Consider the following 13,279-nt stretch of genomic DNA (forward strand, 5'->3'; position numbering starts at 1 on the left):
GTCCTCCCACAACCCGCCACCTGCAGATAGAAAATCTCGTGCCATAGTTTATCTCTGATCTTACCCTAAATGGATCGACCTACAAGATAGTGACTGTCCTGTCGAAGGAAAGGATTCAAGATCAGGCCGGGGAGATAACGGCGGCGGCGGGCGGATGGCGGCACCGCTCATGCAGGTTTTTACCCCGGATTTCAGCGAATAAGCTAGCCTAGTAAAAGTAATTGATAGACTCTAGGCACGCAGAGCATGTCCACCTTTGATATGAATGCCTCACGGTCGTTGGTGGCCGACGGCGAGGTGTGCCGGCGGGTATCTAGGGACTCCTGGAGAAAGCTCGTACCATGGATGGGCCAGGAAAGCTGGGGTGAGATGCGGGAGTCTTCCTCATTAGTCTACGAGTCCCATGCCCCCTCTATTCTAGGTTTTTTACGTATGTGGTTCTGTTTTCTTTTGTCATATGGGGCCAGGATCATGGTCAGGGTTGCAGCGAGTCAGGTTTGACGATCGTTGGGTCGTATCAAATCCCGCAGCGAGGTGAATAAGTTGTAGCATGTAATAATAAGAGAATACATCTCCTCTTATCCGAGTACGCGGTTACTTAATCGGAAAGAAGATGCTTGCTTGGAGCTTAAGTCTTGCCTGAGTGTATTGTCACGCCTACAGGAAGAACAATTAACCACTGCCGGCGAAAATTACCCACCCCGACAATTTAGGTAGTTGGCTGTTGCTCTTACTAGGCAGAACGTCATCTTATTGGTCCTCGAGGTTCGGGATCTGAGACGCTATTGGTGGTTCGGTCGTATATCTAGACTCCGGTAGTTGGTCTGGTCTCGGTGAGTCCGCCAAGATAACGACGGCACGGATCTCACTGTAACAGAAATAAAGTTTGGGCAAGATAAGAGAAGTTATAAGCCCGTCACGTACTCTCAAGTGCTCGGTCATGCCGTTATCAAGATGGAGGCAAGAAATTGCAGCATCATCTAGGGTATGTTGGTTCGAACCTATACGCGGAGCAGCTTGGCACATGTTCTCTTCCAACAAAGGTTTGTGTCTTAATCATCGTCAGTCAAGGTAAAATTACGCAGATGGAATCTTGTTTACATAAAACAGATTCACTTCATGTTGAGTGCTCATCATCTGCCATCCGTGTTGAGATGGACGACACAGCAGCGCATCTGCCTAAGCGGGGATCATGATCCTTTTCAACCACCTGCATCAAATCGCCTCAATTGGCAGATCAGATCTACAACTCAAAAACATCACAATGTTGAACATTGAGATAATTACTCACAAGCAGCTACTATCATGACTTCATTTCATCGTCTACCCACCGAGATAATCTGTCGCGTCTTAGAGTGCTGCTCGAATCAAGCAGTAACCAGCATCGCAGCGACATCGCACCACCTCTATGATATCGCCATACCGCTACTCTACAAGCGACAGGCAAAGCAGGGAAACCACGACATAACATTCTGGGCTGCTGAGAATGGCCGTATCGGAACTCTGAAGCACATCGCCGAGTACATGACGGTCCGCGTCGTCGCCGCTGAGGAGTGGACGCACAGGATATACGACACCTCTGGCGACTTTGATCCCCAGACGGATGCTGTGACCGGATGGTACTGGACGCCGCTACATGTCGCTGCGGAACATGGACAAGTCGATGCTGTCGAGTTCCTGCTGGACCACGGCGCTGATATCGATGCCCAGTCCTTGACACAGCGAGACCTCGGCCTTGGGATCGGTATAGATTCCTACAGCATTGATTTCCAAGACCGTGGAATATTCGAGTTGCCGCCTCCCGTATCGTTCTCGCCTCTTATTGCAGCCATTCATTGCCGGCAGAACGATGTGGCCGAGCTGCTCCTCCGTCGCGGCGCCTCGATAGAGATCCGCGAGACGGCTAGTAAACGGCCCTGCGGCACCACGGCGCTGCATGTTGCCGTCATAAACGGAAACGTGGAGGCCATCAGGATGATCATAGAGGGAGGACACGCAGGGCCAAACGATCCAGATGCTGATGGATACCCACCGTTGCTCTGGGCGGCCCGATACTTGGGCATAAACAACGACGCCTCAGCTGCTTCTATGCAACCGCTGCTTGACCTCGGCGCTGATATCGATTATATCGCCCCCAGCGACTTCTACCCGGGATCCCGTCACTCGCTGGTGACTATCCTAACCAAGCGATGGAAACCATACACAGCCGAGGCACTCATCGCCCTAGGGGCGACACCTCTCAGTGACCAGGAGTCAAGGGAGATTGATAGGGTGACCGTGACGCACTTCTGAGACTTCACCATAGAAACTCCCCACCAGATATTCGAATGCCATACATGCGTAGAGTAGTCGTAAACATATCATTTGCTAGTTATTAGAACCCCTTGTCCTGCTTATCCATGTCCCTCACCCATCGCGCTCTCTCGAACCAACAGTCGATCTCGACCCCGAGCTTCGCAGCTCCCTTCCGCCCTCTGGTCCTAAATCTGGAGTATGCGTTGCGCTGCTCTCTCGAGCCAGGGGCGATGGGAAATCCGGAGTGACGGATCGTGAGTCGCTTCCAGGTCGCTTTGGCTTGGAGCTTGTCGAGAGCCTCTTCCGGCGTCCAGAAATCGAGCCACTACTAGATCGACGGCTGACCTGGTGATCTTCACCATCCAGAGTCGGCGTCTGGCTCCTGGTGGAGCTGGTCGAGGCACGACGAACACTGCTCCCCCGGCGCCTACGTTCCTTTTCGGTTACGTGATGTCGCGGATGGTGAGCCGCCTTCTCAGGGTCCTGTCGTCGGAGCTGGGGCTGTCGCCATGGGAGCCACCATAACCACCCATATTGCTGCCTTGCTAGCTGGTGATCCCGTTCCTTGACCTTTTCACGCAGCAATGCGCGCCGCTCATTCTCCTTCTCCCAATACTCGGTTCGATAAAGCTCCCAGTTCTCTCTAAAGGTAGCTGAGAAGGGTTTGGCAAGGAGTAGCAGTTTGACATAGTCGCCACCTGGCGCGAGGTCCTCCTCATGGCCACCCCGCTCCTCATCTTCGTGGGGAAGTATCAGCGTGGGATGGTTATCGTTCGAGATTTGAAGCTCCCTTTCGACCTCGCGCAAGAGGCTGGGCTCGACGTATCGGTAGGATGAGCTGGCGGTATGCGAGAAGAGGCCGTAAGTCAAGAAAAAACCAAGGGTCGAAAGCGCCTCAGCCCACCACGGTCGCCGTATTATGACGAGCTTGCAGTTAAAGCCGCGCAGTCCTCTGTTGGAGACGGCAAACCAGCGTCGCGGCCACCTGATGCCGCGCTCCCAGATCCCAGTTGCCCACACAAGAATCGCGGTGATGATGCCACCCATAAAACACACCTTCTCGGCACCCTCTACGGCCCAGTAGATAGAGCCACCGACGCCCCTACCGTCTTCTCGGGGGGCAAAGAAGAGAGCATATCCAAACATGGCGATCCAGATTGTCAGGAGCGCAAGGAAGAAGGTATGGTGACGCTTCCTGGCGCGCAGCTCAAGAAACTGGGCACGCAGCGACGCTTCGAGAATCAACAGATTCAGGTAGATCATGGAGGGCGAGCTCGGAGTATGGATAAGAGGGTCGCCCTGCTTGCCCAAAGAACTTGAGCCAGCAACCTCCTTGACGCCCTGGCTAGGGGCCGAGGCGCCCTTGACGATGGAATCGACGTCGTCGGCCATGTCGCAATGGAGGAATCCAGAGGTATAGTCGGCCGAGTCGGTCCCAAGAGGCTGAGGAGCAGCCGATTAGAGAGAGCACAAGGCCATGCACTGCAGAGGAGCCAAGATGCGAGACGAAGGGAGGGGGATCGATGGGCGGTCAAGTTCGGGCCCGATAAGCGACGGGAAGGAAGAACGGGAGAAGGGGATTCGTCGCTTCGAGGGTGATTAATCGGACTTGGAGCCGCTGACGGCTCAGGGTAGCGCAAAACGTGGGCGATGCGAGAGGTGGTTGTGGTGGTGGTGGTGGTTGATGTTAGTTTTACTGGTGACTTTTTCTGGGGAACGTGGTGGGTGGTGGAACGTTTCTCGGTGGGTGGCCCATCGTCATCACAAGCCAAAAAGAACAGGGAGCTCCCCTCTAGGCTAGCGCCTCTGGCTCTGCAGTGCAGCCCAGGGCAGAAGGCCTTGCCTTGAAGAACTTGAAAGCCCCAAGCTCGGCCTGTCGGTACTTGTATGGGGTACCTGATGGGCTAGGGTGATCCGAGCGCCAATTGCAGTGGATTCTCCCAACACGTTGGGGAAACATCGTTGGTGCAGTCGGTACCCAGTACAAGGCAAGGCCAAGGCAAGAGCGGCAGAAACCGATATATCCCGCCTCCCGTCTTCCAGGTTCCCACTAACAAGGCTCCTTGACGTTCTCTACTATTTTTTACTTGCCTCAACAACTCCTTGACCTCGGGGGCGAGCCCTTTTACACTCTTTTCTCTGCCTCATCTCATAATCCGCTTCCAATCCATTGCTGCGGACTTGGCAATGGGTATCCCCGTCTGGTCCATTCCGCAGCGGACTTCATACCATTACATTAACACACAGCACAGCCGCCGGCCGTCGGCATCGGGACCATCCAAAAGCCGATCTCTGCGTTAACTCCGGTTCTCGACTTGCGTCACGGTCGAGGCGTCATCAATTGATTGGGGCTCCCTTTTTTTGTCGCTTTGGCTGCCTGAGCCTTCATAAAGAGGCCAGGGCCCCGGCTTTGTCGCCCATGCTTAAGATTCAACCGACTTTCGCGGCGTTGCAACTATCGCGTCTTACTCTCGCCGCTTCGCTACCCGCTGCCTCTTGCAAGATGTCTACCGCAGACGGTGCCGTGCGACCCCCCCGGGCCGCTGATGCTCCTGAGGAATTTAAACATCAGCCTGAACTCAAGCCTTCTTCTGCTTTCCTGTTCCCCCTTGGTTACAAGGACGCTGCCTACCAATGGGTAAGTCTAAGTCGGCGCAATATCGGAGCGCAGTCGGGAATAGCACTAACAAAATATCTAGTGGACGAGTCTTGCCCCTCAGTCTGTTGAGCGCAACCTTTTGAAGCTCATGCCTCACCTAAAGGAGGCTAATGACAGCATCACAAATATCGATACCCCCGACCGCCCCGATCCGTATGGCACCCGAGTATGGAGGCGGACAATGGTTCACCTGTCGGGCAAAAATCGCGCCCTCAACGAAGTCACGGTCGAACGGGTCGGGGAGGAGACGGAAGATGCTCTTGTCATGATCCACGGATATGGCGCCGGTCTCGGCTTCTTCTACAAGAACTTCGAGCCCCTTTCGCGCATGAGGGGACTGAAGCTGTATGCGCTGGACATGCTCGGCATGGGTAACTCAACTCGCCCGCCATTCAAGATTCACGCCAAGAAGAAGGAGGACCAGGTTCTTGAAGCTGAGAGCTGGTTTATCGATGCTTTGGAAGAATGGCGAAAGGCCAGGAAGCTGGAGCAGTTCACCCTGCTAGGTCATTCTCTAGGCGGATATCTTGCTGTTTCCTACGCCATCAAGTATCCTGGGCGCCTCAAGAAGCTTATTCTGGCCTCGCCGGTCGGTGTGCCTGAGGATCCTTACGCTGTCAACGCCTCCATGCCTGATCCCAACTCTTCCTCGCTGGCGAACGAATTTACCGAGGACCAGCAGAGTACCACCGATCATGCCGGTACGCTCTCCAAGCACAAGCCTGCCTCCAATGTTTTGAGACGCCCTCTGCCTGGCTGGTTCGTCTGGCTTTGGGACCAGAACATTTCGCCCTTCAGCATTGTTCGCATGAGCGGCCCTCTTGGCCCCCGATTTGTCTCGGGCTGGAGTTATCGGAGATTCAACCACCTCCCGCAGCTCGAGTCCCAGGCTCTCCACGACTATTCATTCTCTATCTTTAAGCAAAAGGGCAGCGGCGAGTACGCGCTGGCATACATCCTCGCCCCTGGCGCTTACGCTCGTCGTCCGGTTATCAACCGTATCCAAGAAGTTGGCCGACAACTGATTCCCCAACCCGACGGCGCCCCGCCAAAGAGGGAAACAGGTCTCCCCATCGTTTTCATGTACGGTGAAAATGACTGGATGGATGTGGCTGGCGGCCTAGCAGCACAGGAAAAGCTCAATGACAGAAGACTCAAGGCACTACTCCACGGAACAGAAGAGGAGAAGCGCAATGAGAACGGCACAACAAAGGTCCTCCTGATTCCCAAGGCTGGCCACCACCTGTACCTGGATAACCCAGATGAGTTTAACGACATGATACGGAAGGAGCTTGAAGAGACGAGGGCAGATGAGCGACGAAAACGCGGACTATAGACGACATGACTCAACCTGCCATGAGCATCAAAAGGAGAAGGACAAGGGAAGGCTTCATTGGATCGGCGTTGAAATGGGACTTGCTTGACCAAGGCCAGCGCCAGGGAGACTTGCACGCAGCGCCTTGACGTGCGCGTCGAGAGAGACCCAGACCGTTACGACCTGCCGGTTTGCTGAGCCGCTTTGGAGGGGCGTTTTCTGACTTGTGCTGCGGCATCATTAGACTTGGATACAGACATACACGGCCTAGCATGGTTATTATAAAAGTGTTAGACAGCGGTATAAAGATTCATTCTCTGTAATAAAATACAATTCTACTCTAAACTGCGTTGCTTTGGGTCTATTGCCATGATGTGGCTGGGTCACTGGTGTTGAGTGATGATTTGAGAGCCGTATGTGATCTCAACAAACGGAGAAGAGAGTCATGAGCACATGGGTCCACCACAACACGCATGATATTAAACGAGGCCTCTATAATGTTGCAAAAAGATATAGACATCTCTCCTAGCCTAGAGAAGATGCAAAAAAGGCAAAAAGCAATGCGTAATCTGGGAATCGAACCCAGGGCTCTTTATGGTATCCCCGCTTTAGCGGGGATGCTATAAATTATGCATAAAAAACTTTTTAATTTTTTTAAAAGAAATAATAAAAAAAGTTTAATTATTTAATTATTTAAATATTATTTATAGTATTCTTATTAATATAGAAAAAAAATTAATAAAAAAATTAATAAAAAAACTAACGTACATGTATAGCGAGCCGGACAGCAAGCGAACCGGACACTTTTTTTTAACCTTTAAGATAGAAATCACTATAAAAACACAACAAACCATTTAATCAATTGAAATTACTCGCTATACTCTTCCCCAGATGTCTCAATCACTACCTGACATGTTCTTGCATTATGACCGGGCTTGCCGCAGACACCACAATGCCGAACCCCCGGTCGCGCTGACCTCCCTTGATTACCACTTCTCGACGATTCTGCCACTACCTGCGCATCTATATCCATCTGATCAATTGCTTGCCTTCCTTCCTCTACTGTCATTACCCCTCTTTTCTGTAGTCGGGTCCTTTTTTGCCCTCCGGCGCCGGCTTAGTATCTCATTTGCCTGTTCAAGTTCTTTAACCCTAGCCTCAAGTAAGGCAACCTTATGCATAACTATCTTTGTTCCCTTAGAAGAAGACCGTATAGCTTCTAGAATTGACTCTGGGGAGCTACTTTTGTGCCTTATAACTCGTCTCTCGAGGTAATCTGACTGAGATTGAGCCTCAAGCACGGTCTTTGGGGTCTTTGAAACCCAAGGGGTCGACGGTTTAGCCACCTCCTCAGCCGGTGTTGGAGTCCGTAGCTGCACATCAAGTTTCGAGACCACACTTTCCGGGTCAAGAGGAACAAGCCCGGCCCCTCTGAAGGCTGACTTAATATTCTTTTTCCGTCATGGTGGCCTGAAATGCGGCGTAGAAGGCCGGAAAGAACTCAGTCTTTGAAACGTGAGTTATAGAGCATCTGATCAGATGCTCTATTTCTTGGCCGTAAGCGTTCTTAAGCACGCTAAAGCACCCGACGTCAAGGGGCTGCAGTATATGAGATGAATGAGGTGGCATACAAAGCCTGATGATCTTCTTCTCCTCACAATATCTCTCGAATTCGATTGAGTGGTGACTTTCGTGGCCATCAAGGATTAGAAGACGATAGCGACTATTTGATCGCTTGGCTGTGCACCGGTCAAAGTGCTTGAGCCACTCGAGACCGGTCTCGTTATCGGTCCAGCCATTTTGGGTCGTTGCAATAGCCCAATCGCCCGGGAGGTTACTATCCCGGTACCAGTTGGCGAGGTGATATTGGCCCGCACCGATGATGAACGGCGAGATCGCTTGGCCATCCGCATTGATCGCCTGAATGACCGTAATCCATTCCCGGTTTCCGGGCTGCACTGATTTTGGCTTTCCACGCCTATCTGTGCCTGTGACGACCATTCCGCTCTGAATTATGCCCATCATAAAGCCAGTCTCATCAACGTTGTAGAAATCATCTGATCGGATGCCGTACTTCGCGATTGTATTCGCCACAAGCGTAAACCAATTACGGATAATAGCTGGATCTTCGCACTTGGCTCTCTGGTAGTCGTACTTCCGAAAAAAAAACGCGTCTTGAGGTCTGGGTGTCGCCTGACGAAGTTTGAAGCCCAGCGCGCGCCAACTGGTGGCGCGTCGCGGTCGGCAAGTAATTGATCAGCCATTTCCTTCACACCACGAAGCCGGGGGGAAATCCTCGCGAATCTAGGTCGAGAATAAAGTGAATAAGGATCTGTTCCTCTAGATCAGATAGTCGGCGTGAATTAGGAATAGTATTGACTCGGGCTTGGATGCCATTATATCGGTCAAATAGTGTTGAATGCTTGACTTGGTAGAGCTTTGCGGCACCTCTAAGACTTAGTTTTGGTGTATTTTGATGGGCTTGAAGTGCAAGAAGGATTCTAGCCTCTTTATTAGACTGTGACATGCTGGGTGGTTAAGAATCAATTGATCAAATAGAGATAATGTAGGTTGAGGGATTTTTTGTCCGGTTCGCTTGCTGTCCGGCTCGCTATACATGTACGTTATAATATCTCTTATAAATTAAGATCTATTATATAGAGGATCTCCTAAGTCCCTACATAAGTGCGGCTAGGTAATAATACTTAATAGGTTTAGATCTTATATATAGACTATAAGTAACGCATAATCTCAGTTATCTATAAGTCTAGCTAGCTATAATTAGGAGGGGTAATATATTAATCGCTATACTTCTAGAGAGCCTAAAAGATTATATTTTATTAATAATAAATTAAGACTTAGTAGCTAATATATTTATTATTAATAGACTAAGAAATATATTTTTAATAGCGAAAATAAGAAATCGCTAGAGCTAAGACTTAAGTATAGCAAATAGCTTATAATTATTAACTAGGTCTAGAAAATAAAGCTTATTAAGGTTATTATCGCTAAGCTTATTAGTATTATATAAGTTAGTAAGAATAAGTTTAGCCTAGGCTTAATAGAGTTTTAGATAGGAATCCTATTATAGCTATATTCTTATTAAATAATATTAAAACCCTTATATAAGGTTAATAAGCTCCTTAGATTACTAATTAAGTTAAAATAACTTAGAATCTTCTATATCGGGGTTAATCCCCTCTACTTATTAAAAAAAGTCCCTAAATTATTCCTTTTTATGCCTAATTCTAAGTGGTATTATATCGATAGGTTATTAAAGATAGCCTTAATGCATATATTAATATATAAATAAAGATAGCGGGTAAAGAAAGCTAATAAGTAAAGAAAGTTAATAAGTAAAAAATATTAATAGGTAAAAAAAGCTAGAAATAAATATATAATAAATAGGTAATAAATAAAGTACCCCGCGCTATTATATTAAGATCTTAAGCGAAGGATAAGTATATAGATTATAAGCATAGGGATTATAAGCATAATCGCCTAGTAAATCTTATTAATATTATTTCATAAATAATATAGCTACTATTACTAAAACCTTAATATTATCTGAGATGCTATTATCTACTCACAGCTTATCTAATTAGCTTACTAATTCTAATTATTAATAAAAAGACTACTCTTAACTATATCCTCCCTATTATTAATATTATTATTAGAATCTTAGATAATAGCGCGTAATTATATTTATTAAGTAAGTATCTTTAGTAACGTACATGATAAGCAAGTGTCACAGTCATGCAAGTGTCACAAAAATCCCTCAACTTACATCTTCTTCATTTGATCAATTATTTCTTAACCACCCAGTATGTCACAGGCTTTTATTGAGTCTAGAATGCTTCTTGCCCTTCAGGCTATGCAAAATGACCCTAAGTTAAGCATCCGACGAGCTGCAACTATCTATAAGGTTCATTATCGTACCTTACATCGTAGACAGCATGGCATTCAATCTCGACGCGATACTATCCAGAAATCACGTCGGCTATCTGATCTAGAGGAACAGATCCTCATTCACTTTATTCTCGACCTAGATTCGCGAGGATTTCCCCCCCGGCTTCGTGGTGTGAAGGAAATGGCTGATCAATTGCTTGCCGACCGCGACGCGCCACCTGTTGGCACGCGTTGGGCTTCAAACTTCGTCAAACGACACCAAGAGCTCAAGACGCGTTTTTTTCGGAAATACGACTACCAGAGAGCTAAGTGTGAAGATCCAACTATTATCCGCGATTGGTTTCGGCTTGTGGCGAACACAATCGCGAAGTATGGCATCCGATCAGATGATATCTATAACTTTGACGAGACTGGCTTCCTTATGGGCATGATTGCAAGCGGAATGGTCGTCACGGGCTCAGAAAGGCGTTCAAAGCCGAAATCAGTGCAGCCTGGCAACCGGGAATGGATTACGGTTATCCAAGCGATCAATGCAGAAGGCCAGGCGATCCAGCCGTTCATCATTGGCGCGGGCCAATATCACCTCGCCAATTGGTACCAAGATAGCAACCTCCCGGGCGATTGGGCTATTGCAACGACCCAAAATGGCTGGACCGATAATGAGACTGGTCTCGAGTGGCTTAAGCACTTTGACCGGTGCACAGCCAAGCGATCAAATAGTCGCTATCGTCTTCTAATCCTTGATGGCCACGAAAGCCACCACTCCATCGAATTCGAGAGATATTGTGAGGAGAAGAAGATCATCCGGCTTTGTATGCCACCTCATTCGTCTCATCTACTCCAGCCTCTTGATGTTGGGTGCTTTGGGCTGCTTAAGAAGGCTTATGGTCGAGAAATAGAGCATTTGATCAGATGCTCTATTACCCACGTTTCAAAGACCGAGTTCTTTCCGGCCTTCCACGCAGCACATGAGGCTACGATGACGGAAAGAAATATCAGGGGGGCTTTTAAAGGAGCTGGCCTTATTCCCCTTGACCCAGAAAGTGTGGTCTCGAAGCTTGATGTGCAGCTACGGACGCCAACGCCGGTTGAGGAGGCTTCTGATCAATTGACCTCTTGGGCGTCAAGGACCCCAAAGACTGTGCTCGAGGCCCAATCTCAGTCTGAATACCTGGAAAGACGAATTAGGAGGCATCAAAGTAGCTCCCCAGAGTCAATCCTTGAAGCCCTAAGGTCTCTTGAGAAGGGGACAAAGGCAGTTATGCATCGGGTTGCCTTACTAGCTGCTGAGAATAAAGACCTTCGGGAGGCAAATGAGATACTTAGTCGGCGCCAGAGGGCAAAAAGGACTAGACTACAGAAAAGAGGGGTTATGACGGTAGAGGAGGGAAGGCAAGTAATTGATCAAATGGATGCCGATGCGCAGGTAGTGGCCGAATCGTCGCGGAGTGGTGGTCAAGGGAGGTCGGCGCGACCGGGTATTCGGCGTTGTGGTATCTGCGGTAAGCCTGGTCATAATGCAAGGACCTGTCAGGTAGTGATTGAGACATCTGGGGAAGAGTATAGCGAGTAGTTTCAATTGATTAAATGGTTTATGGTGTTTTTATTATAATCTCTAGCTTAGAGGTTAGGATTTTTGTGACACTTGCATGACTGTGACACTTGCTTATCATGTATGTTATAATATACTTATTAGATTAGTTATAAGAAGTATTTACCTAGGTCAATTAGCTATTAGTGCTATTAATAATATTAGTATAAAAACTCTTAGTAACTATAATAACCTTTTTCCCTATTAACTTATTAGTCTAATTTCGCTTACTAAGCTTAATATAAATATTAATAATATCCTTATTATTAAGGCTAGATAGTTTATTAATAATTGCCTTATCTAGATAGCTACCTGGCTAGCCTTTAGTAGCCTTAATAAAGGCGGTAGATAAAACTAGTATATACTTTAAGCATTTAACTAAGGGAATATAATTAGAGCTTAGAATAAATCATTTAAAGTAATTATTAAGTGCTAAAAGATTCTCGATAATCTTATTAAAAGCATAGGTACCCTAGTCCTCCTTAGCTAAGGCCTCGCTAGCGGGTTAATTAGTTAATAAGCGCCGACTCCTAATAGAAGATTAATAACTAGTTTAGCCGCCGAACTAGTCGATGCCTCTATTGCCTTTTCTATAAATATTAATAATTAGAGCCTAATAATAGAAAATAGCATTAAATATATACCTAACTTACTAGGTAATATCAAGTAGTATCTTTTCTTAGCTCTAGATACGAGTTATTACTTAGTGATTTTATAAGTAGATAAGCTAAGGTTTATATAGTAATAATATCTTTATTACCTTTAGGTTATTCATAATAATAAGGCTAATAATATTAAGTAAATTAAGGTTATTAATAAAAAGCTATTATAAGGTCTATATTATATCGATATTAGGTATAAGGATAGTATTCTCGGCAATAGGCTAGTCCTCTTCTACTTTAGTAATAACCTCCGCGGGCTTATTTATTATTATAGCTAAGCGAGGCATCCTTGCTATTAATATTATATTAATATTAATTATAAGGTTTAAAGTCTAATAAAGCGATAAGTAAAGGGGAGATATTAATAAAGTATTTAAGAGAAGGGGAGATTTTAATTAATTAATAAGAGAAAGAGAGAAATAAGGAGATTACTCAGGAAATTATAAATAAAAGAGATCTAGGCCTATTTATTTTAGCCTACCGCTAATAGATATAAAAAATCGCTAGCCCTTACCCTTATACTAACTACTAGCTATTAATTATTAGCGATAGAAGTAAAATTATACTAAGTAATTTTTCTCTTAAGTAAATTCTAAAGTCTTCTAAAATCTTCTCTTATTAATTTTACCCCTCTTTTTCTTTTTTTTTCTCTCTATCTATAGCCTATAATCTCATATTAGTAATAAATATATCGCCTATTATCTACTACCGATCGGCCCTTAAAGCAAGCTTAGCCCATGGGTAATACTATCCTCGAGCCTCTCTAGCGTAATTAATATTTGAAATAGTTAGTATATTACCTATAGATCTCTAGCCGGCGAAGTCTAATATTAAGTAAGGGGTTATAG

The 13,279-nt window shown here is 46.7% G+C and overlaps 3 protein-coding genes across 3 annotated transcripts; 2 read left to right on the forward strand and 1 right to left on the reverse strand.

Moving 5' to 3' along the window:
• Positions 1 to 1,305: 1,305 nt before the first annotated feature.
• On the forward strand, positions 1,306 to 2,292 carry NCS57_00249200 (F-box domain-containing protein; the record flags this gene model as incomplete). Its single annotated transcript, XM_053052522.1, has 1 exon — positions 1,306 to 2,292. One exon carries the CDS (start codon positions 1,306 to 1,308, stop codon positions 2,290 to 2,292), a length of 987 nt encoding a protein of 328 aa, XP_052917768.1.
• Positions 2,293 to 2,406: 114 nt separating this feature from the next.
• Positions 2,407 to 3,687, reverse strand: NCS57_00249300 (uncharacterized protein; the record flags this gene model as incomplete). Its single annotated transcript, XM_053052523.1, has 1 exon — positions 2,407 to 3,687. One exon carries the CDS (start codon positions 3,685 to 3,687, stop codon positions 2,407 to 2,409), a length of 1,281 nt encoding a protein of 426 aa, XP_052917769.1.
• Positions 3,688 to 4,714: 1,027 nt separating this feature from the next.
• NCS57_00249400 (AB hydrolase-1 domain-containing protein) lies at positions 4,715 to 6,290 on the forward strand (the record flags this gene model as incomplete). The annotated part of the gene is made up of 2 exons (XM_053052524.1): positions 4,715 to 4,933; positions 4,995 to 6,290. 2 exons carry the CDS (start codon positions 4,715 to 4,717, stop codon positions 6,288 to 6,290), a joined length of 1,515 nt encoding a protein of 504 aa, XP_052917770.1.
• Between the last annotated feature and the right edge of the window lie 6,989 nt (positions 6,291 to 13,279).

Source organism: Fusarium keratoplasticum, chromosome 2, assembly GCF_025433545.1.
Source record: "Fusarium keratoplasticum isolate Fu6.1 chromosome 2, whole genome shotgun sequence".
Taxonomy (NCBI): domain Eukaryota; kingdom Fungi; phylum Ascomycota; class Sordariomycetes; order Hypocreales; family Nectriaceae; genus Fusarium; species Fusarium keratoplasticum.